The sequence below is a fragment of the Erinaceus europaeus genome, chromosome X, assembly GCF_950295315.1.
Source record: "Erinaceus europaeus chromosome X, mEriEur2.1, whole genome shotgun sequence".
Taxonomy (NCBI): domain Eukaryota; kingdom Metazoa; phylum Chordata; class Mammalia; order Eulipotyphla; family Erinaceidae; genus Erinaceus; species Erinaceus europaeus.
In genome coordinates, this window is record NC_080185.1 from 71,879,774 (window position 1) to 71,903,533 (window position 23,760).

Genomic DNA, 23,760 nt, shown 5'->3' on the forward strand with positions numbered 1-23,760 from the left:
TTAAAAAATGGCAGTATGGCCCTGATTTTCTTTTCTTTATTTACATTTCAGTTTTTCCCCTCAAATTACTTTATTAGAGGGTTAATGGCTTACTGTGCATCTCCCGGTGATAGGTGTCTGCAAAACACTCTCACTCCTTGACTTAGGTCCTTTTCCACCACTACACACCAGTAACCCAATGCCCTCTCCATCCACTCCCTTCCCCTCCTTCTCCAGAGTCCTTTGTTTCAGTGCAATGCACCAAATAATAAGTAATGGACATTTCTAAGGAGTTCCCAGATGCTGCTGCTAGCCAAGTGACCCTATCTTCAGGAGAATGCATTAGTAGCTCACCAGAACTCTGTAGAAGTATTAGCAGGGAGTGGGACAGGGTTGTTTGGAGACAAGGGAGAGACCACCTCCAGAAACAATGTTGACTGATTTTAAAAAAAAAATCTTTCTAGAGTCAGGTGAAGTAGCACAACAGCTTATACAACAGTTTTGTGTGCTTGAGACACCAGACGTTCCAGGTTCAATCACTGGTATACCACCATAAGCCAGAGCTGAGCAGTGCCTTGATAAATGAACAGTCAAATAATCTGTCACCCAATTGATGATTTTTATGTCACTGTAGGAATTTCACTACTCCAGGCTAACTTTTTTTTTCAGACAGAGGAGAATGGAACAAGAGACACCACAACACTAAAGTTTCACTGGTGCTGTTGTATTCCTATGTAGTGTACCAGGGACTTGAATTTGGAGTCCACCTATGACATACTGGATGCCCTCCAAGGTAAACTATCTCCCCAAGCCCTGATATTTAGTTGAACCTTGCATCTTAGCATCTAAAGTAAGATGTCACTGACTAGATTTCTGACCTTCAGGCTTTAAGCCCTAATCAAGCCCCAAAGAAGTGTTTCTCTATGCCTAGTCCTAAGCACACATGGCTGGTCCAAGTCTTTATGAAGCTTTCATTTAATGAAAAGTATAGTGTCAAGAAGTCTGAAAGGATTTCAGATAAGAGTGGCTGGGTGGTGACAACACATTGTCATGCTAAAGAATCCAGGTTTACACCCCTAGTCCCTACTTGCAGGGGGATGCTTCACAAGTGATGAGGTAGTGCTGCAGGTGTTTCTCTCTCCTCTCTTCCCTATTCCCTTTCAATTGATCTCTGTCGATATATATATATATAGTATATATATATATATATATATATATATACCACTGGGAGAAGTGGAGTCACTGTGTAGGCACCAAGCCCCAGCAATAACCATGGTAGAAAATGAAATTGAAAAAGACTTCAGATAGGCTTGCTAGATAATGCCAGCTCTGTGGATGGTGAGTCATCTAGTCTACGCAATCTGATGCACCAGAGGAAACGTTAATGAGTTGGAGAGAAAGAAATTAATTAGTCTTTTCATCCTTTGAATGTATAAATCAACATATTCAGGCAAGTAATTGCAATATACTTTTTTACTCATAAGGCTTTAATAACTCACTTCTCCTGCTTCAGCTGGATTGTATTCTTTCAGATGAAAATCTAACTTTATTAAAAATAAAATTATTTGAAATAAATAAATATTTACAATAAATAGCGTGTACATTTGATAAATAGTTTTTTCTTTATGCACAGTATCCATGCTTTTTAACATTTCCTCCCAACATACTCCATCTTCTATTTTCAATGGCAGGAAAACTGTATGTCAGCACAAATGAGAAATCCGCAGAGCCAATGTGCAGACAGATTTTGCAGCAGGGCTGTAGCCTCAACGATTTCCTGAATGAAACTTTTCCAGACGTCTATAGGTAGTATCTATAGCAGATTCTTGGTTTTCATTTACCCATTGTCAAAATATTTGGGTTCTTTGTGGGGTAAGACACCTACCTGGTCCTTGTCAGGGGATCCCTTTCTTGGTCATACCAGGGGAAATAATATGAGTAAAGGAAAAAAGCATATACAAGATCCCCTATAGTCCACCCCTTCTCCCATATCCCCCCCCCCCCAAATAACCTAACCTTTATATACTCCTTGAACAACAAGAAAACAGCTGGCTGAGTTAAACAGTAAATGGTTCCCTGTTACGTAAACTGATAGGAAGGAGGACTGAAAAAACTATGAGGATGGTGCTTGGAGATGCAACGTAACCTCCGTGTACATGAGTCATAGAGGCCACACTAAGGAGTCTGTTACCTGTAGCCATTACCTATTGTGGGAGAGGTTTTTGGACAGGGAGGACAACTTGGAAGGATCAACTGGCCTGGGTAAAAAATGAGTGAATTTCTGGTGTCGTTTAGTCCTGTAGCCCTCCCGGGGTGAGCTGTCTTTATTCAGAGCCACATAATACTGTCTCTCGGAGTCCAAGTGTTTGTACAAGGTAGAGGCATAGGTGTTGTACCAGTTTTCTTCAAACTGTTCCCGGAAAACACATTCACGTGTGAGTTTCTTCTGTGAGGGTGAGAAAATAAAGCAGAGCCCATTATATGACTATTTCTCCCATTCCAGCTTCCTGGTAGAAACAACCTGAAATAGCAATAGCACATTGATTTTAGAACATTTCAGTATTATTTGCAGTATCATCTATCCAAATAGTACAAACATGTCTTGTCTGTATCCTCTTTCATGGAAACACATAAAATGTTTTTTAGGGAGTCAGGCGGTAGTGCAGCGGGTTAAGCACACGTGGTGCGAAGCTCAAAGACCTGCGTAAGCATCCTGGTTCAGGTCCTCGGCTCCCCACCTGCACGGGAGTCGCTCCACAGGCTGTGAAGCAGGTCTGCAGGTGTCTTTCTTTCTCCCTCTCTGTCTTCCCCATCTCTCTTCATTTCTCTTGGTCCTATCTAACAACGATGACATCAATAACAACAACAATAATAGCTACAACAACAATAAAACAAGGGCAAAAAAAGGGAAAACAAATAAATAAATATTAAACAAAAAATTTTCTAGATGAGATCTCTCCCAAATGTAAGAGACTGGAGGAGATGGTATCACTTGGCTCTTTGAGACAAGGAATTTCTGCTATGATCTTCTAGTGTCCTGAATTTTCCAACTTATAGTCAATACTGTTAAAATCAATTGATATTAGTCAAATATGTTAACTGAAAGGCTTCAGATCTATATAAAGTTCCATGGGAGTCAAATTGTGACCTTTCCTAATTAAGGATCGTAGGTCTGTTGGTTAAGTCTGTTTTTATAGAGGTTTAGAAAAAATCTCTATAGAAAGCTACCTCAGGACCAGGTGGTGGCACACCTGGTTGAACATACATGTTACAATGTATAGGGACCCGGATTTGAGCCCCCAGTTCCCACCTGCAGGGGGAAAGCTTTCTGAGTGGTAGAACAGTGCTGCAGGCATCTCTCTCTCTCTCTCTCTCTCTCTCTCTCTCTCTCTCCTTCCCTCCCTCCTCCCCCCTCTCCTACCCTCTCTATTTCTGGCTATCTCTGTCCAATAAATAAAGATTTAAAAAATAAAAATAAAGACTTTAAACAAACAAACAAAGCTATCTCAGTTTGGCTACTTCAAGTTGGCAGGTCCCCCAGTCTCATGTCTCTGCACCTTTACACTTGATCTGGAAGTGGGTTTGCTGACACTGAGTGCTTGGAGGTGGGGGTTCAATATCAGATGCTGAGGCTTATCTTTCAGGTATAAGGAAAAAATTTACTATGATTTCATGGGATGAAGGATCCAGAATGCATACTATGCTATTCAAAAGCCAAAACTAGGGGGTTGGGATCCTCTGAAATGATTAAGATCAGCAGTGTCATTCATCATTTTCCAGCTCCGGGCTAGCTCCCAGAACAGAGAACATGAATTAGAGCCAGCCCAGTCTTAGTAGGGGACTTAAATCTGTCACCAGACCCTAGAAACCCACATTCTTCATCTGTCTGTTTCATTTGACCTTTGGGATTCAATTGATGCAATCTGAAAATCAGGGACTGCGTTGTTAATCTCAGAATCCCCAGTTTGAAAGCTTTTGCTGTCTATTTTTGTATCTAATAGTCTGCATCTACTCTGGGAACCCATTTAAACTTAGGTAAAAAATCCTTGGGATAGTTAATGTCCCAAACTCTTACCATCTACTATTAGGTAATGTAATAATAATAATTATTATTATAGTATAGTATAATAGTATATTATATGATATTATTATAATAATGCCTTATTACTATTATAAAATTAGATGGTCCTCTAATGGAAAAGGCAAAAACAATTGCACCATGGAAAAATTTAATTGTGGTAAGTGCTGAATGAGTGAAAGTGTTTTGTAGCAAGTTCCTGTTCATCCAAGAAGTGACTAGAAGATACTAATCCTTTATAGTGGACAAAAGTGCTTTAAAGAACTAGAGAAGTGCTTTTACACTTTTGTCTTACATTTTCCAAATGCTGATGTGACAGCCTTGGATGAAAAGAAAACCTTGAGGCCAGGTAGTGGTACATTTAGCCAAGTGCACATGTTAATATGAGCAGGGACCCAGGTTCAAACGGCTGGTACTCATCTGCAGGGGGGAAAGTTTCATCAGTGGCTAAGCAGTGCTGCAGGTGTATCTTTGTCTATTCTACTTAGTAAAAAAAAAAATTTAAAAAAAGAAAGAGAAGGAAATCTTAAGACTTCCAGGGTGGAAGTATGGTGACCTAGTCTCAAAAAGTTGGCTCACCACCAGAAGGAAAACTAAAACAAAATACCAACAAATTTCATTAGAGCACAGGTGGTATTTCTGGTAAAAAAAAAAAAAAAAAGACGGCATTGTTTGAAGATTGATGATTGTGTGGACAACAAGAACAAGAGGTGAAAGACAGAAAGACTCAAGCAGAAATATAGCATTGCAGTTCTATTGGATACCATTATCTGTAATTCATGATCAAAATGCTATAAAAAATGGGAATAGATGGAAAATTCATCAGGATAGTGGAGTCCATATATAGCAAACCTACAGCCAACATCATACTCAATGGTGAAAAACTGGAAGCATTCCCCCTCAAATCAGATACTAGACAAGGCTGCCCACTATCAACCATTACTATTCAACATAGTGTTGGAAGTTCTTGCCATAGCAATTGGGCAGAAGCAAGGAATTAAAGGGATACATATTGGAAGAGAAGAAGTCAAACTCCCCCTATTTGCAGATGACATGATAGTATACATAGAAAAACCTAAAAAATCCAGCAAGAAGCTTTTGGAAATTATCAGGCAATTTAATAAGGTGTCAGGCTACAAAATTAACACTCAAAAGTCAGTGGCATTCCTCTGTGCAAACAATAAGTTAGAAGAAGAAATCCACAAATCAGTCACTTTTATTATAGAAAAAATAAAATAAAATAAATTAAAATAAAACATCTAGGAATAAGCCTAACCAAAGAAGTGGAAGACTTATGTACCGAAAATTATGAGTCACTACTCAAGGAAATAGAAAAAGACACAAAGAAGTGGAAAGATATTCCATGTTCATGGGCTGGAAGAATTAACACCATTAAAATGAATATACTACCCAGAGCCATCTACAAATTTAATGCTATCCCCATCAAGATTCCCAACCACATTTTTCAGGAGAATAGAACAAAAGCTACAAATGTTTATCTGGAACCAGAAAAGACCTAGAATTTCCAAAACAATCTTGAGAAGAAAGAACAGAGCTGGAGGCATCACACTCCCAGATCTCAAATTGTATTTAGGGCCATTGTCATAAAAATTGCTTGGTACTGGAACATAGATACAGTGGCCAGTGGAATAGAAGTGAGAGCCCAGAAGTAAGCCCCCACACCTGTGGGCATCTAATCTTTGACAAAGGTGTCCAGACTACTAAATGAGGAAAGGGGAGTCTTTACAACAAATGGTGTTGGAAAAAATGGGTTGAAACATGCAGAAGAATGAAATTGAACTACTATATTTCACCAAACACAAAAGTAAATTCCAAGTGGATCAAGGAGTTGGATGTTAGACCAGAAACCAGCAATTCTTAGAGGAAAATATTGGCAGAACCTATAGTCTTATAAAACACTATTAAATCAATATGAGAGGGGAAAATAGATTAAATGTCTTGATTTTTTTTTGATGCATAGAACCCAGTTCTGAGTATATAACCTTTCAATCTAAGCACTTAATGTTTCAAATTGATAACTTGATTGAATTTTAACTGTGGACTTAAGTCATTAATACGTTTCTAATAATGACTTTTTCTTTGAAAAATTAAATCACCTATAATCTTAGACCAGGGAGACCAGAAGCAACTGGTCATTTCACTATATGAGGTACAACTATATGAAACAGCATTAAATGACATAAATGATAGCGAGGTATTATATGATACAGCAAATCTTAACCATGGGATTTTCAAAGTAAACCAAATTCCCAAATAACTTGGTTATAATAATAACGATTTACTGCCTTCTTAAACTCAAAGGCAGCACAAACTTTCTCCACTCTCTACAAACTTTCCCCATTCTCTATTTCTCCCAGTCCTGGCTAGTTTTCTTGCACTCTTCTCTCAATCCATACCATTTGATACTGAATCTGCTGAGCTCAACAAAACCAATGCAACCAGTACCACCTTGGCATGTTTCACTTCGGAGCGTGTCCAGAGATGCCAGGCATGAAATGTGACTTCCCTGGGCAGATGACCTCACCAGTGTGTCCTGGAACCCGACCTCTCCAAAGTCCTGCCCCACTAGGGAAAGAGAGAGATAGGCTGGGCATATGCATCAACCTGCCAGTACCCATGTCCAGTGGAGAAGCAATACAGAAGCCAGATCTTCCTCTGTTGGTGGGAAATATACCCCTCTTACTCTATGGTTTTATTGATAATTATTAAATCAATAAAAAAAGAAAACCAAATGTCAGAATAATAGGAGTCTTAAAAGGAGAGGAGAGAAAGAAGGGAGCCGAAACCATATTCAATGCAATTACAGTTGCACCGTTTCCAAATCTCAATCAGGATATAGGTGTTCAGGAATCACAGGGAGCTTCCAAATTCCTAAATCCAAAAACCTACACCAAGACACATCATTGTGAAAATATCAAAAATCTAGGACAAAGAAAAAAATAATTGCAAGAGTCAGTAAAAGAGGAAAGTAACTGATAAAGAGAATACAATCAAACTTCTATCATACTTTTCAGAAGCAACCATGGAGGCCAGTAAAGGGTGGGATGACTTATGGAAGGTGTTAAAAAAAAAAAAAAGGAACAATTTCCAGTCATGCCTATTTTACCTTTCCTATAAGACTATCACTTAAATATGAAGAAATAATAAAACAGTACCAGATATACAAAAACTTAAAGAAGTTAGCACTACCAGATTTGCATTATAAGAATTACTCAAATGAAGGAGTCAGGCGGTAGTGCAGTGGGTTGAGCACATGTGGCGCAAAGAGCAAGGACCGGCATAAGCATCCCGGTTCGAGCCCCCGGGTCCCCACCTGCATGGGAGTCACTTCACAGGCTATGAAGCAGGTCTGCAGGTGTCTATCTTTCTCTCTCCCTCTCTGTCTTCCCCTCCTCTCTCCATTTCTCTCTGTCCTATGTAACAATGATGAGATCAATAACAACAACAACAACAATAATAACTACAACAACAATAAAAAAAACAAGGGCAACAAAAGGGAAAATAAAAAAGGAAAAGAATTACTCAAATGAGTACCACAAAGAAAGATACACCTTGTTAAGAGTTAAATGCTCCATGCTTCTTTCTCTGTGGTACTCATTGAGTAATTCTTATTATTGTTGTTGTTGTTCACAGCCTATAAGACTATCACTTAAATATGAAGAAATAATAAAACAGTACCAGATATACAAAAACTTAAAGAAGTTAGCACTACCAGATTTGCATTATAACAGACCCAGAAACAAGCCATAGAAATGTGAGACTACTTTAAAATATGAAAAGGAAATAATAAATGGGTAAATGGGGGCCAGGTGGTGGCTCATTTGGTTAAGCACACCTGTTACAATGTGCATGGACCCAGGTTTGAACCCCTGGTCCCACTTACAGGGGGAACGCTTCACAAGTGGTGTAGCAGTGCTTTATTTGTTTACCTATAAATAAAGATAATAATACTAATAAAAGAAATGGGTAGATGCTGTTCAAGAAAAGAATGGTAAGACAAGAAAAGTATAAAAAGACTCTCTTACATGTGTTTATAAGGGGGCTGGGAAGTGGTGCACCTGGTGAAGCACAGATATTACAATATACAAGGAACTGGGTTTGAGCCTCTGCTCGCCACCTGCAAGGGGGATAATTCATGAGCAGGGAAGCAGGTCTGCATGTGTTCATCTTTCTATCTCCGTATCTTCCCCTTCCTTCTCAATTTCTCTCTGTCCTATCCAATAAAAAATAGAAAGGTGAAAAAAAGGAAAAAAAATGGCTACCAGAGTGGTGGATTTGTAGTGCTGCTACTGAGCCCCATCAATAACCCTGGTGGCAATAAAAGAAAAAATTTGCATTTATATACAAGACATTTGTATATAAATTGTATATAATGCTTTTATATATAATATACATATATACATGCATACAGTTCTCTGTCTTTTCAAACAGTGTTATTTTCAATAGATCCCCTTGTGGACCCCCATAGGATCTTGCCCTCAATGTGGATCAACAATGGTAGAGAATATTCCATCCTCTGAAGGGAGGCTGGACAACATACTCTATTTTCCACCTGAGGAAGATGGCTTCTGAAATTGGGACAGCTTGGAAGGTTTCGACTCATGACCACAGAATGTGAGCTCAGACCTACAGGGATGCAGAAGTCACATAGGCTCCTAAGCTGAATATGGGCCCCAGATCACATCAAATTGATGGGGTTCACAGTCAACAATATTTATACACTTTTCCCATATTTGGGAGCTACTCTCTTCCCTGATCCAGCTTTCTAGCCCCTTTTCCAGCCATGACATCGTCTCCACAGACAATAACTTGAATCCACCTGCATATCAGATGCCAATCTCAGAAAAAAACAAACTAATATAGTCATGGGCCCTTTTGAATATAACTAAAATAGGCCTACAAACTATCTACAAAACGGAGACACCCCAGTTCTTCATCTGAACTATTCCAGCCTTTTAGGCTCATGATTAGTCAACAATTTGTTTGACTTTATATGTTAACTCTTCTTTCAGTCACCAGGTTCCAGATGCTAACATGATGCCAACTGGATTTCCCTGGGCAGATGACCCCACCAATGTATCCTGAAGTCCAGCTTCCCCAGAACCCTGCCTCACTAGAGAAAGAGAGACAGGCTGGGAGTATGGATCGACCTGTCAACGCCCATGTTCAGTGGGGAAGAAATCACAGAAGCCAGACCTTCCACTTTCTGCACCCCATAATGATCCTGGGTCCATACTCCCAGAGGGATAAAGAATAAGAAAGCTATCAGGGGAGGGGATAGGATATGGAGTTCTGGTGGTGGGAATTGTGTGGAGTTGAACCCCCTTATCCTGTGGTTTTTGTCAGTGTTTCTTTTTTATAAATAATTTTTTTTAAAAATGGTAAAAAAAAAACTGGTGTTATTTTTCTCTCTAGAACTTCTTAATGTTCCTTAAATCAAAATTCTTTGTTTTTCTCTCTTATCAAATATAATACCTAGAGTTTCTTTAGTTTGGTGCTTCTTTCTGAAATTATTCTGTTCTTTCTTTGCCTTACTTTACAGAGTTCTACCAGTACCACTTCTTATTTTCTACTCCCTTTTGTCTACCAAACATCTTCAGATGTCTGTCTCTTCCCTTATCATGCATATTTTTTAATTTTTAAAATTTATTTTTGAGTGATTAATGTTTTTTAATTAATTAGTTCATTAATTAATTATTTTCCCCTTTTGTTGCTCTTTTTTATTATTGTTGTAGTTATTATTATTGTTGTTGTTGATGTCGTCGTTGTTAGGACAGAGAGAAATGAAGAGAGGAGGGGAAGACAGAGAGGAGGAGAGAAAGATAGACACCTGCAGACTTGCTTCACCACCTGTGAAGTGACTCCTGTGCAGGTAGGGAGCCGGGGGCCCAAAGCGGGATCCCTTGTGCCTTGTGCCACATGTGTTTAACCTGCTTCACTACCACTGAACTCCCATTGAGTGATTAATCTTTTACAGTCGACAGTAAATACAACAGTAACTACAATACAAATGTACATGCATGAAATTCCTCATTTTTCCACACAACAATACAACCCCCACTAGGTCCTCTGCCATCCTGTTTCAGGACCTGAACTCTCCCCACCCCACCCACCCCAGAGTCTTTTACTTTTGTGCAATATACCAACTCCAGTCCAAGTTCTGCTTAGTGCTTTCTCTTCTGATCTTGTTTTTCAACTTCTGCCTGTCAGTGAGATCATCCCATACTCATCCTTCTGTTTCTGACTTATTTCACTTAACATAATTTCTTCAAGCTTCATCCAAGATGGACTGAAAATGGTGAAATCACCATTTTTACTCTCAAAATGTCCAATAGCTCTAGTTTATCTATCTCTTCATTTAAGTCCTTCGTTTCTTTATTGATTTTCTGCCTGGATGATCTGTCAAGTTGAGAGAGTCGGGTGTTGAAGTCCTCTACTATTACTGTCTTGCTGTTGATATATTGCTGTAGCTCTTTCAGTAGATGTTTCTTGTATTCCGATGGCCTCTCCTTAGGTGCATAGATGTTGATAATCATTAAGTCCTCTGGATTGAGTGATCCTCTGAGCACTTGTTGTTTTCGCTGGGCTGGCTTCACGGGCGGGTAACAGTCGACCAGGGACTCATGGCTGGGTTGTACGCAGTATCTCTTTATTCATGCAGGACGCAGCGCAATCTATACCAAGCTAAGCTAAACTAAAAACTACAAACAATCTCGTCCTTATAAATATACTAGCCCAGTAGGGTGGGAACAGGATGCGATGCAGAGAGGGTGGAGAGAAAAGTGACTGGTGAAAATCAGGGTATGACAAGGAGAGGGGGCGGAGCAGGCAAGAATTCTACCACTGAACCACCAATGCCCTGGAGGGAGGGTGGTGCTTGTTAACAGAGGTTATGTAAATAGAATACAGTGTTATGTAAATAGAATGCAGGGGGAATTAAACAAAATGAAACAGAAGGGGTTTTTAAAAGCAGAATTAGAAGCATACCAACAAGCACTAAGTAATGTCCATCTTATCCTTTTTAATTTTAAGGTCTATCATGTCAGATATGAGTATAGCTGTTCCTGCCCCCAGCCCCTTTTTGTGGTCCATTGGCTTGTATGGTGGGTTTTCCATCCTTTCACTTTAAGTCTGTGTTTGTCTTGTTGAGTTAGGTGGGATTCCTGCAGACAATATAAGGTTGAGTTGTGTTTTCTGATCCATCTTCCTACTCTGTGCCTTTTAGTAGGTGAATTCAGGCCATTGACATTTATTGATATTATAGATTGAAGATGTTTTAACACCATTCTTGTAGAGTTCTAGTGTGTTCTGATATATGGCATATTTATGGTGGTCTGAATGTTTATAGGAGACCTTTGAAAACTTCTTTCAGGGCAGGCTTGGTGAGAGTTGATTCTTTCAACTGTTGCTTGTCTGAGAAGGTTTTTATGCCTCCATCTAGTCTGCATGATAGTCTAACAGGATACTGCAGTCTTGGTTGAAAGCCTTTCTTATTGAGCACCTGATAGATATCTTGATAGATATCTGGCCTGTAGTGTTTGTGTGGAGAAGGCTGCTGCTAATCTTGTGGGTTTTCCTCTGTAAGTGAGCCTTTGTTTTTCTCTTGCAGCCTTCAGGATCCTTTATCCTTAGTCCTTCTCATTCTAAATATGATGTGTCTTGGTATCATTAAGTCTGGGAAAAATCTGTTTGAGACCCACTGGGATTTTCCAACCTTTATGTCTTTTATGTTGTCTAGACTAGAGAAGTTCTTATCATGTCTTGTAGAATGCTCTCTTCCCTCCCTCTCTTTCTTCTTCTGGTAGGCCTATAATACATATATTATTTCTTTTGAAATCATCCCATATGACTCTGTTGTTTTTTTCAATATCTCTTAATCTCTTTTTGAGATGTCTTCTTTCTAAATTTTATCAAATTCATCCTCAATCTTGCTAATTCTGTATTCTGCTTCACTTATTCTATTATCTATTGCTTCTCTTGTTTTCTTTAGCTCAGCTATTTTTTTCACCCTGTTCTAATACTGTATTAGCTTGCTCAGCTACTTGTGTTCTTAGCTCAGTTATTTTAGCTTTCAGCACTCTAATTACCTTGAGATAGCTGGTGCTTTTATTCAGAGTCTCATCTGTTGTTTCTGCATTTCTGATGACAATTGTTTCAAGCTCTTTCCTCACTCCTGTGATTAATTCTTTAGGTAACTTTTGGATGTTGATCTCATTCTTCTGTGTTTCTACCTTTGAGGGGCTTTTAGCTGCACTTTTGTCCTGGTTCATTTCTGCAATCTTTCTCCTTGGTTTAATCATTATTATAGTGTGTTATGAGGTCCTTCTCTCAGTACTTTTAAGTCCACTGGTCACTCTTACTGGGATAGACTTGCGTCTAAGTAAGGTACTTAAAGAGTCCACAGTTGTGCAAATTAACAGTTGTTTCAATGTTATCTCAGTCCCTGAGTTGAAGCACAGTGGCTGTTAAAGCTTCTTTTGTTCTCTTCTTCTCTGTATGCTATGGTAGACTGAGGGCTTCTTACCAGTGAGTTGGTGGGTTCCCAAATTAGTCCCAGTCTCATCTTGTTGCAGTCTCAGGTGATCCTTTCCTGTCATTCATATTTTTATTCACCACGTTTTTTTCTTTTCTCTTTTTTTTTTGGCAAGTTAATGGTTTACAGTGCAGTTGTTGACACATGAGAACAATTTCCCATCTTTCAATGATGGATGTCTGTAGTAAAACATTCTATCCCATCTTTGGACCACAAAGCTTTCCCCAGTCCCTCTTTTCAACTTCTTCCCTAGATTCATTTGCTTTGGTGTAGTATACTACCCCCAGTCTACGTTTCACTTTGTGTTTTCCTTTCCTGTCCCTGTCTCCCATGCTCTGCCTATGAGAGCGGTCATCCAGTATTCATCTTTCATTTCCAGACTTAACTCACCCAACACTATTTCTTCAAGTTCCATGCACAGTGTGTCAAAAATGGGGATTTCTAGAGTTTCTGTTTTAATATTGAGGTCTTTGATTAATTTTGATCTGATTTTGGTGCATGGTGTTAGGTGGTGGCCTAGTCTCACTTTTCTACATGTGGTTGTCCAGTTTTCTCAGCACCAATCTTTGAGGAAACCTTCTTTACCACACTGAGTGATTTTTGGTTCTTTTGTCAAATATTAGTAGACTGATATGTGGGTTCCTATATGGGCTCTCCATTCCATAGATGCAAGTAACCATTTTTATTCCAGTACCACAGTGTTTTAGTTACTATTACTTTGTAGTATAAACTGTGGTTGGGGAGCATGCTATCTTGATTAATTTCCTTTTTTGCAGAAGTGCTTTTTCAGTTTGTGATTCTTTTGTGGTACCACACAAATTTTTGGACCACTTGTTTAATTTGCTTGAAGAATGTCATTGCATTACCATGAATGTTGTGTCTAACTTACAGCATCTCCAACAATTTTTTATAAGGTGGTCTTGGTTCACCAACATTGGTTGTGTAGCTATGTCCATTTTTCTCTCCCCTTTCCTGTAGTTTGTTTTTGTCTGTTGCTGTTGTTTATGTTCCTTGTTATTTTGTATGACTGATCACCTCACTTAGAGTTGTAATTGCTTATTTTTGTTTAATGTGTAATTCCTTTTAGTAATTCCTGAAAGGCAGGATTGTTGGTGGCGAATTACTTTAGTTTCTGTATGTTTGAGAGGATTTTTACTTCTTCCCCAATGGCTGAAGGATGATTTGGCATGATAGAGAATTCGAAGTTGATAATTATTTTTTAAATATTTATTATTTACTTTAATGAGAGGGATACAGAAAGACACATAGAGAATGATCAGAGCACTGCTCAGCTCTTGCTTATAGTGGTGCTGGAGACTGAACCTCGGACCTCACTGACTCAGGAAGGAGAATCTTTTTCACAACCATGATGCTGTCTCCCTAATGCAGAAGTTGGCAATTCTTATCTTTTAATACTTAGAATATGCTGTCCCACTTCCTCCTTGCCTCTAGGGTTTGTGATGAGAAACCTGATGAAAGCCTGATGGTTCTACCTCTGTACATCAGTTTCTTCATTTCTCTAGGTGCCTATAATATTTTTCCATGTCCTTGCTTTTTTGACAGTTTTACTATGATGTGTTTTGGAATCAAGAACTAGGGTATTCATTCAACTTCCTGGATGCTTTGAACATCTACCATGTTTTTCTTTACATAGGTATTCATTTTGCAATATTGTATATTATATTTCTTCAACTTTAGAGCATTTTTTCCTAGTTTGTTTTTCTGGGACAAGTTATTGTAAGAATGAGCTGCGGAAGGGTTGTGAGACAGCTCACCTAGTAGAGATTTACAATGTATGAAGGCCTGGTTTGAACCCTGGCAGTTTAAGAGAACACATTGGAAGGCAATAGGGATGCATCATGGATGGTAGAGTAGTGCTGTGGTATTTCCACTGATTTGTACCTCGATCTCTTTTCCACCTCTCAAACTAGATTTAAAAATATGAAAAAATTAATCCATGAGACAGTGGCACCCTGCAACATGCCTTGATTTATCCCATTTCCCCCCTTCTTTCTTTCTTGTTTCTTTTTCTTTCTCTCTTTCTTTTCCTCATCTTCTCCTCCTCCTCTTCCTCCTTCTTCTTCCCAGAGAACTTTTCAGCCTTGGATTATGAGGGTGCCTGTGACTGAATCTAAAACTTTGGAGCCTCAGGCATGAAAGTATTTGCATAAAGTGTTACCTCCCACTCTTTGGCTCTGCATTAAAAATGTAGGAAGGGGAAGAAGTAAATTCAAGGTGTTTTATCTTTTAGTTCTTTGTGCTCAAGGACATTTATTGCTATGGTTTACATCTGTGACAAAATAACCTGTATTTCTCTGAAAGATAATTACAAGATGGTTTCATTCATATGTGCAATATAAATAACTGAAACACATGAACTTGGCAAATAAAATACAAATAATCATCAAGATGTTGTCAAAACTATGGTGGTTATCCTGGGGGCAGGGAGAGGTGTAAATCTGTGGTGTGGTGGTGCAGTACAGAACTATACCCTTGTAATTAATTAATTAATTTATTATTTTGGATAGAAACAGAGAGAAACTGAGAGGAAATGGGGGATTTAGGGAGGGACAGAGAAACACCTGCAGCACTTCTCCACAATTTGTGAAGGTTCCACCTGCAGGTGGAGATGAGTCTTGAACCTGATCCTTGTGCACTGTGATGTGTGTGTTCCACTAGATGAATCACCACCTGGCCCATCCCTGTAATCTCATGATCTTGTAAGCTATCATCAAATCACTAATAAAAATAAATTTACAAAAAAGAAAAAAGAAGGAAAGAAAGATAGCTAGATAGAAACAAAACTTTAAACTTACCGATCCATATAGTTCTCCTCGCTCATTCATTCCTAAGTACAGGCCAGAATCCACTCCCTGGATGCTGATCAGCCCCACAGCAAGACTGATAAACTCCAGAATCCCTGAAGCAAAAGTGTGAAAGTCATGTCCATTTTTGACTTCAAACTAAGAGGAAGCTGTTTAGGTTTAAACTGAAATTTAACTGTTTCAGAAAATCCAGCTCCTGGTGTTAGCTTTTGAGCCATATAGCATGCATTCTGGATGTTCGCACCCCATGAAATCAAGTTAACAGTCACTTATCCCCAACTAATGGCCAGATCTGTTTGATTTTGGTTAATTACCTGAAGAAGCCAACTTTCTCAGTAAGAATGGGACCTCAGGGAAGGCACAAAAACTCTCTGGGCCTTAGTTTTTCTGTGGGTAAAAATGGGGGGGGGTCAGATGGTGGTTCACTTGGTTGCACTCACATGTTACAGTCTGCAAGGATCCAGGTTCAAGTCCCTGACCCTCACCTGCAGGGGGAAAGCTTCAAGAGTGGTGAAGCAGGGCTGCAGGTGTCTCTCTGTCTTTCTCCCTATCTCCCCTACCCTCTTGACTTCTGGCTGTCTCTATCCAATAAATAAATAAATATAATAAAAAATTTAAATGGGGGAGGCAAACCCATCTTGATTAAATACTGTTAGGTATATAATGAGGAAGAAACTCTGAGATGGCTTTGGCTACAAAAGTTCCATAACTACTATTTCTGTTAAATCCCACATTTAGTAAAAGGCATAAGATTTATACAATCTGAAAAGAAGCCAAAGTATCAATCCCACATGTAGATCTAATGAAAACAATGTTTATATTGTCCCAAAGCCACTTCTTCCTCCATAGGCACACAGCATTACTTTGCTGTTCTCTGGGTTGAACTTGTTTTACACCCTCTCAGTTTCCATAGTCCTAAGCCACATAATATTGTCAACTCTCTGAAGTTGACTTTAACAAAGGATACACAGGCCACTCACTAAGCAACTCCTGCTCTGTCAGGAGGCAAAACTTGGTTTGGTATGAGTTTTCTTCTAAAATGTAGCCTCAGTCATTGTAAACCTAGGGTGAGAAGCCTGTAATTCTCCCCTTGTCTCTTGATAATTTTATGTATGGCAAAAGGTTGAGAGATAGTACTGGACTTGATGCTGATTTGAGATGTTGCAACTTTAAGGGGAAAGGGAAGACATTCTGAAAATGTCCCTCTGGCTGGCAGAATTAGAGGTGAGGATTTGGAAATATTTTCAGTTACCCAGCAGCAGTGGGAAGGTAGAAGAAATCAACTATTAAGTGGAAAAAAGGGCCCAAATCTGAAATCCAGTTGATAACAAAAACATCACAATTTTGTCCTAGAATATCATATCTATTACAGACACAGACATAATAGTAAAATTCATTCCTCCTTAGTATTCCACACACCCCAAACTTCACACAATTGACTTATTGGTATGAAATGAATTCAGCTATAGGTGCCCTTTTTGGGACCAGGAGAGAGCTCACTCAATAGAGTGCACACTTTGCTATGCTTGAGGACTCAGGTTCAAGCTGCTTGCCACTACATGGGAGCACCATGCAAAGGGGAAGCTTCACTAGTGGTGTTGTATTTCTTTTCCTCTGTGTCTTTCTTTCTGTCTTTTACTCACTATCTAAAAATAAGAATCCACCAAGAGTAGTGGAATCATGTAGGTATAAAGTCACTGTGGCATTAAGAAAAAAAATGCAAGTCTTAAGACTAAAAATGCTTTATGTGCCCTATATAGGGAGTATAAATAATTTTTTAAAGCCCAATTAAAAATAGTTAAGTAGCTAGTTTTGAAATAAGATGCAAAACTCCAGTGGGAAATTGCTTGAAGATCCCTGTGATTCAGGTTGGTGGGTCTTCAGGTGCAACAGCTTTCAGGCACATCTGGCACATTTGTCCATGCTCTACTCAGATTTACTGAAAGAATGTAAGGGGCAAGAAAGATAATTTACCTGGATTGATGCCTGCTCCGCTCTGCAGTGGATCCAGGTTGGAACCTCCCCCCCACCCCCACACACACCATACTGGGGGAAATTTTAGTGTTATGGCGTCTTTCCTCTCTTCTTCTCCTCCTCCTTCTTTCTCTCTCTCTCTCTCTCTTCTCTCTCTCCCTCTCTCCATCCTGGAAAAGTACGGTTCTATGGCTGTCATCATATAAAACACTCATGACGATGATGTATGACGTTTGGTCTCTGGCATTGTAATGCTCCAAATTTTCTTCACAGTCCAGTTGTTACCAAGTCTTATAGGAAAAGGAAGGAGTTTCAAGGGATGATATTGATAAAAGACAGAAGGAAGGGTAAGATACCTAGTGCCAAATACGGGATTGAGCAGATACAACAAACAAACAAACAAAACCCCCAAAGTCACTCTCTCTCTCTCTCCCCCTCTCCCCCAAACTTTTACTTGCACAACACAAACTCTGATTTCAGTTTTGCCCTCTTTTAACATTTTAATAAAGGACTTGTGAGAGGACATAAGGGGATCACTTGCCCTAGTTTCAGAAGATATAGCTCGGAGGGTGACACAACTCAAATCCAAAGAGATTTCAAGAGAATGGAAAAATAGGCTAACTCCAATAAAATAACCTTTAATAAGAATAAATGTAAAGTCCTGCACTTTGATCTCCAAACCAATTACTCAATATGTTATGTGTTCAGGGCTTTGTTGGGGGAGAGTGAGTCTCAAGGCAGACAGCTGCATTAATCACTTTGCTTAGTTCATGACCTATTGTCACAGTATTTCTGTACAAGGGCTATTTATTTACCTATTTAGCACCATATTCTGCTCCCATCCACATTTACACTTTAGAAAAACATGTATACTTTCCTTAAAATACACATTGTTATTTTGTTACTGTATATTGCTATTAAATGTATTTCTGTCCATCTTTGGTATGGGGAGATGAAGTTTAACAAAGGATAAAATAGTAGTGGTTTGGGGCCAGGTGGACGTGCTCCCAATCGGACTGCTCAGTAACAGGGGTCTCCAACGGCTGAATTACCCCTGTCCAGTTATCTTTGGGCATTGCCAACTTTCCTATTAGTTGGAGTAATGCAAGTCCTGCGCTCTATCAACTGTGCTATTTCCTTGGCCAATTAACTGGATTCAAACTGTGAGCCCGCTGGCACATGTTGATAGTACAGATATTCCTAAATATACTAAATCTCAGGATTCATGAAGGGAGAGAGAGAGAGACAGAGAGAGAGACAGGGAAAGTGTCTCTCTTATATTTCCCCAGCTACAGCTGGAGAGATGTTAATAACTAAGTGTTGAGGGAAAAATTTTAAGTAGACAAAGTAGATCTTTACTACTCTCAACCCCTTCTAGGTCTATGACATCCTTCTATTCTGCTTCATCTTAACCTGTTACCTTGGGCTGTGGCCTTTGTTGGACAACTTCCAGATTCTTCTCAGAATTTTTCCCTGGTGTCCTTAGTCAAAATTGATGTCTTGAGCCCCACTACTATAGAATATAGTCACATACCTGACCACTAAATCATTAAATCTGTTATCATTAAATCTGTTCTATAATTTGCCTGAGATCCCTCAACTATCCTCTCAAACCTTCAGGGCTATGATAGTGCTGTTTTGGCGTTTTGGCAAATTAAGAATCAGCTTGGTTAAACATCAAAGGAGAAGTATGAGTCTATTCTTGGAGAGAGGTCTCTCCTCCAGTCTGGCTCTAAAGTTGTGTCCTGCCAGGCCACAGGTACTTACTTCCCTGTGCTTAGAGGGCTAAATAAAAAACAGGATTGTTATTCGAACACATCCAGAAAATGACAAATCAGGCAATGACTCAGTTCTGGGTGCTAAACTTTGGGAAATACCAACCTGCCGGAGTGTTGTGTTTTTCTTAGGAAGGAATGTCAGTATCCCTGTACGTTTCATGTAAATGTCATCAGTCAGGCAAATACTGAAATTCTCCCAGCTACTGATTGCAGAATGGTGGGGGAGGGGAGAACATGCTGTGCCAACAGGTTATTATTTGGAGTCAGGGTTGCTTTGGGCTCAGCGTAACTTGTTCTGAACACATGAATTCCAGGGTAATCCTTGGGGGCCTGCTCTCCAATTACAACAAATAGCTATTTACTTTACATGGCCTTTGGAGACTACCTCCTCCCTCCAAGCAGAAATCTATAATATTTTATATCTTAAGTCTGGCCTATTTTATCCTGCTGGAATGTAGACTGCTAAAGCACTTATGGAATGTTAAAGTTTCAATTTATGGAATACTCTGGCTGATTAACTTAAATGTGGAGGGAGGAGAGAGCAAACTCAAATGCTGCCTCTCTGTCAAAAGCTAAACTGAGAAAAAGTGTTCTTGAAATTTGGCAGGGGAGTTTACAAAGAGAAAGCGTTGACTAGTTATCATTTCCTTTGTGGGAAATACTTGGAAAAGGCAGGAAGTCAGGAAAGGGAAAAGATAAAGCAGTGGTGGTCTCAGGCAGTGTTTCCTTTTTTTTCCAGTGACAAAGCCAAAATTAAAGCACCAAGTTAAGGCACAGTGAAAACATTGCTTCCTTTTGCTAGTTTTATTTCCTCTGACTTTTTCTTAAACTTAGCACCTTGCGTTTAAGGAGACGAGAGGTAAAGGGAAATTGAGATATGCTCTTAGGGAAGTAATTAAAGATTATTTATCCCAAGAGCCTATGACTGATTTATATTGACCTTATAGGATTTGGGGCTCAGTTTAGTTACAGAGAAACACTTGCAGTTGCTGAAAATCAAGCTTATGGGTTCTACACGCTGCCACTCATTATTTCATGGCTTTCTTTTATTATATCAGCATGAGTTACCCCAATATATTTAGGCTATTTCTGGGATCCTTAAGTTAGGGTAAAGTTGCCTTATTTCTGAAGAACAAAAAGAGACTACAAAATCACAGTGATGGAAAGGAAAGGAGTTTAGTTAATATTCTCTCCCCTTATCCCACCCCTTTAAGCACCTGCAAATTCATTCCATTACCACTAGCTCACACACAACCTACGGTACTCCAGCTCTGTAAGTGCATTTTGGTTTGAGATGACAGAAACTACATTAGAGTTCCTGGACGTTCCCAACAAGGAAGACCAGCCCTGGTTCTACATTGTTTACTAGGCTTGGCCTTGCCTAGCCGCTGTCATGTGTGCCTCCTGTTTTCCACTCTGCAATGCAAATACAACTCTAGCAAGGTATAGGGAGTACAAGGGAGAAGAGATTTAGGAGGAGAGGGAAAAATGAATGAAATCATGCCTGACTGTAGGTAAAACCTCTTACTGCCTTACAGAAAAAAGTTGTCCTTGTCGGTGACTAGAAGGAAGTAGAAAGCAGCATTTTGTGGTTGGGGTGGGGAGGGAGGCAAGTAAGGGTAAGTATTAGAACATCAGAATAATAACTTACTAGAAAGAGAAAAAAACTTAAAATAAAAATGGCTAACTGACTGAGGAGTGAATGCATTTGCTTAGGGATCTAATGTTCTCTGTTCCAGACCAAAGTTTATATTAATTGTGTCCTCCAAATGAGACAGTGCTTTTGAATAATCCACAGAGTGGTGGGCAGAATAAGTCTTCTGGTAGAGTTCAGAAGTTTCGTGTCCTGAGCCCAGGAAACACTTGTTTCTGGGGCTGGGAGTGGGCCCAGAGTTAGTTCCTCACTGAGGCAAGGAGTCCTAAGGCAGCTCCTTGGCAAAGACTACTCCAGAAATTGTGCCCCTTAGGCTGTGAACAACAAAACAAGAGGCCACCCTAACTTCTCTTATACCCTGTTTATGCCGTGCTTCCTGGGTTCCCTCCTACCCCTCTTTTTTGAATAACCAAGAGGCAGGCAGGTTTCAGAGCTGCCTGTTTTGGATTTTGGGCACAGGTTGTCTGCCCACCATGCCCCTTGCCCATGATGGCTCTTGTTCCAGGCATTTGGCTGTGATAACCTTGCAGCTGTCCAGCTCAGCTCAGTGCGCAGTCTCTGTTCCTGGCTCCCTCTGAGGCTCTACCCTTCTCCTAACTCCACCTGCTTTCATCCAAGGGTCACAAAACAAGTTTGTCTCTAGTAGAGGAAGGAGGGTGGAGTGAGAAAAGAAGAGGCCACAGCACGAGGCGCCCCAGCTCCTCTCGCGAAAGCTTCTGATAGTGCTGGTGGCTTATGTATCCAGCCCCCCCACACACACCTCCCTCTTGCTCTCCCTTGACCCCCTCTCCCCCCCACCCCGCGGGCCTCTGGCCTTGACGCCTGGAAGGCATCTAGTCAGTGGCTGTCTGAAGGCTCCAAGTTGGAGCCCCGAGCCAGTGGCTCCCCAGCGCGCAGTCCACTGGCCTCTAGTCCCTCCCTGCCGCATCCTCACCGAAGCGGCTGTGGTCGTGACGAGTGCCCTGCACGGTGCCATTGGGGAAGATCTCCAGGTGGAAGCCGGTGCGACAGTAGAGCTGACGCCGCCGGAGGATCCCCTTCAGGTGGGCGAAGTCTGTGGGCGAGCCGCGCTGCAGCTTGCCCTCGATCTGACCGAGGCGCTCATTCAGGAAACCCGGGGAGTCGGCTAAGGGCACGGTCCCCACGGACGAGGAGAAACCCTGCAAATCCCAGTCGAAGGAGGCGAACGCCGCCCCCACCTCCGCCATGGCGGGGCTCTCGCCCGGTCGGGTCTAGGAAATGGGGCGCCAATTGCTTCTCCCCTTGGCCCTCGCCGAGCTCTGCCTGGTCTCTGTCCCCGTCTCTTCTGGTCCCAGGAACTTTTCAGCGGCCCGGAGCTTGCAGTGCAGCGCTCCTGACCTCGCTCTCGCTTTCGGCTCAATTGCGGCTTCCTCTAGGCATCCATCTCCCCAGACCTCTCATTGCCTTCTCAGTCGAGCAATCTGGCGCAAAAGGCACTTTATATACATACCCTCTCCTCTTTCATTGACATATTGGATATTTAAATGCAAGCCACACCTCACCAGCATCCCCCTGGAGATTGGTGAGTATGTTTTCTCCCCCCCCCCACCCCTTCTAGGATCCTTTGGCTGCTTTTGGGAAGGGTGGGGGAGGAAAGGAGAAAGAGCAAACTGCACTCCCTCTTTCACTATGAAAAAAAAAAAAAAGCAGGAAAAAGCTACACATTGCACTGAAGCATAACTGCTTTTGGCAGGTTTTTCTGAAACTGCTGATGAAATCATGGAGCCCAGTGCGTGGAAGCTGTTGGCTAGCACGGTCACTCAGGCCTACTGCATGGACATCTGTCTGCTGCACAGGGTTTATTCTCATCTCCTGCAAGTCATATGGATACTTCCAGTGCTGCAGAAGAGGTGGTTGGCCTGGGGCAGGGAGGACCGGGGAAACTTCAGGGAAGAAATATTGTTTTAAAGGAACATTATAGAATAAGGAAGGAGAAGAAATAAAAAGATTTTATCTATTGATTTTATCATTCTAATTGGGGGGATTAATTGTTTACAGTATAATGACACATGGGTACAATTTCTGATCTCCTTAGAAAGTTCTAGCCCCAAACCTAGGTGCTTTTACATCATCATGCACCAGAACCTCAAGATTTTCTTCAGCCCCTCCCTTCCCAACCTCCCCCACAGTACTTTCCTTTGATGTAATACACCATGTCCAGTCCAAGTTTCCCTCCCTGTTCCTATTTATTAAATTCTACTTATAAGTGAGATCATTTGCTGTTTGTCCTTCTCTTTATGGCTTGTCTCACTTAACTTGATGTCTTCAAGGTCCATCCAAGATGACACAAATGAGATGACTTCATAATTTAAAATATTTATTTATTTGATAAGACAGAAATTGAGACGAGAAGGGGAAATAGAGAGGGAAAGAGAGACACCTGTAGCACTGCTTCACTGTGAAGGTTTCCCCCTGAAGGTGGACCATGGACTTGAACCAGGATCCTTGTTCATTGTAGTACGTGCACTCAATCAGGTGTATCACTGTCGGGCCAAGACTTCATCATTTTTAATAGCTGAGTAGTATTCCATCACATATAAACACATATATCGATTACATTTTTTTTTTTAGGCATTCATCTGTCCTTGGACATTTGGGGTTTTTCCAGGCTATTACCAATTGTGCTGCTATGAACATATGTGTAAATAGAACTATTGGGATAGGTGTTTTTGTTTCTTTTGGGTAAGTCCTTAAGAGAGAAATTACTAGGTTATAGAGTAGGTCTATTTCTAGTGTTCTAAGAAATCTCCAGACTGTTTCCTACAAGAGTTGGACCAATTTACACTACACCAGCAGTATAGAAGTGCCCACCATCCTCTCTGACCCTTGTTTCTGTCCTTTCTTTTTAAAAAATTTTTATATTTATTTTCCCTTTCACTGCCCTTGTTGTTTTATTG

General features: G+C 40.4%; 1 protein-coding gene across 1 annotated transcript; it reads right to left on the reverse strand.

Annotated features, from left to right (window-relative positions):
• Nucleotides 1-2,002: 2,002 nt before the first annotated feature.
• Nucleotides 2,003-22,152, reverse strand: FGF16 (fibroblast growth factor 16). Its single transcript, XM_007534351.2, has 3 exons — nt 21,777-22,152; nt 15,428-15,531; nt 2,003-2,425 (listed from the first exon to the last, which is right to left on the reverse strand). The coding sequence occupies exons 1-3, from the start codon at nt 22,048-22,050 to the stop codon at nt 2,180-2,182; spliced, it is 624 nt and encodes a 207-aa protein (XP_007534413.2). The 5' UTR covers nt 22,051-22,152; the 3' UTR covers nt 2,003-2,179.
• Nucleotides 22,153-23,760: the final 1,608 nt, after the last annotated feature.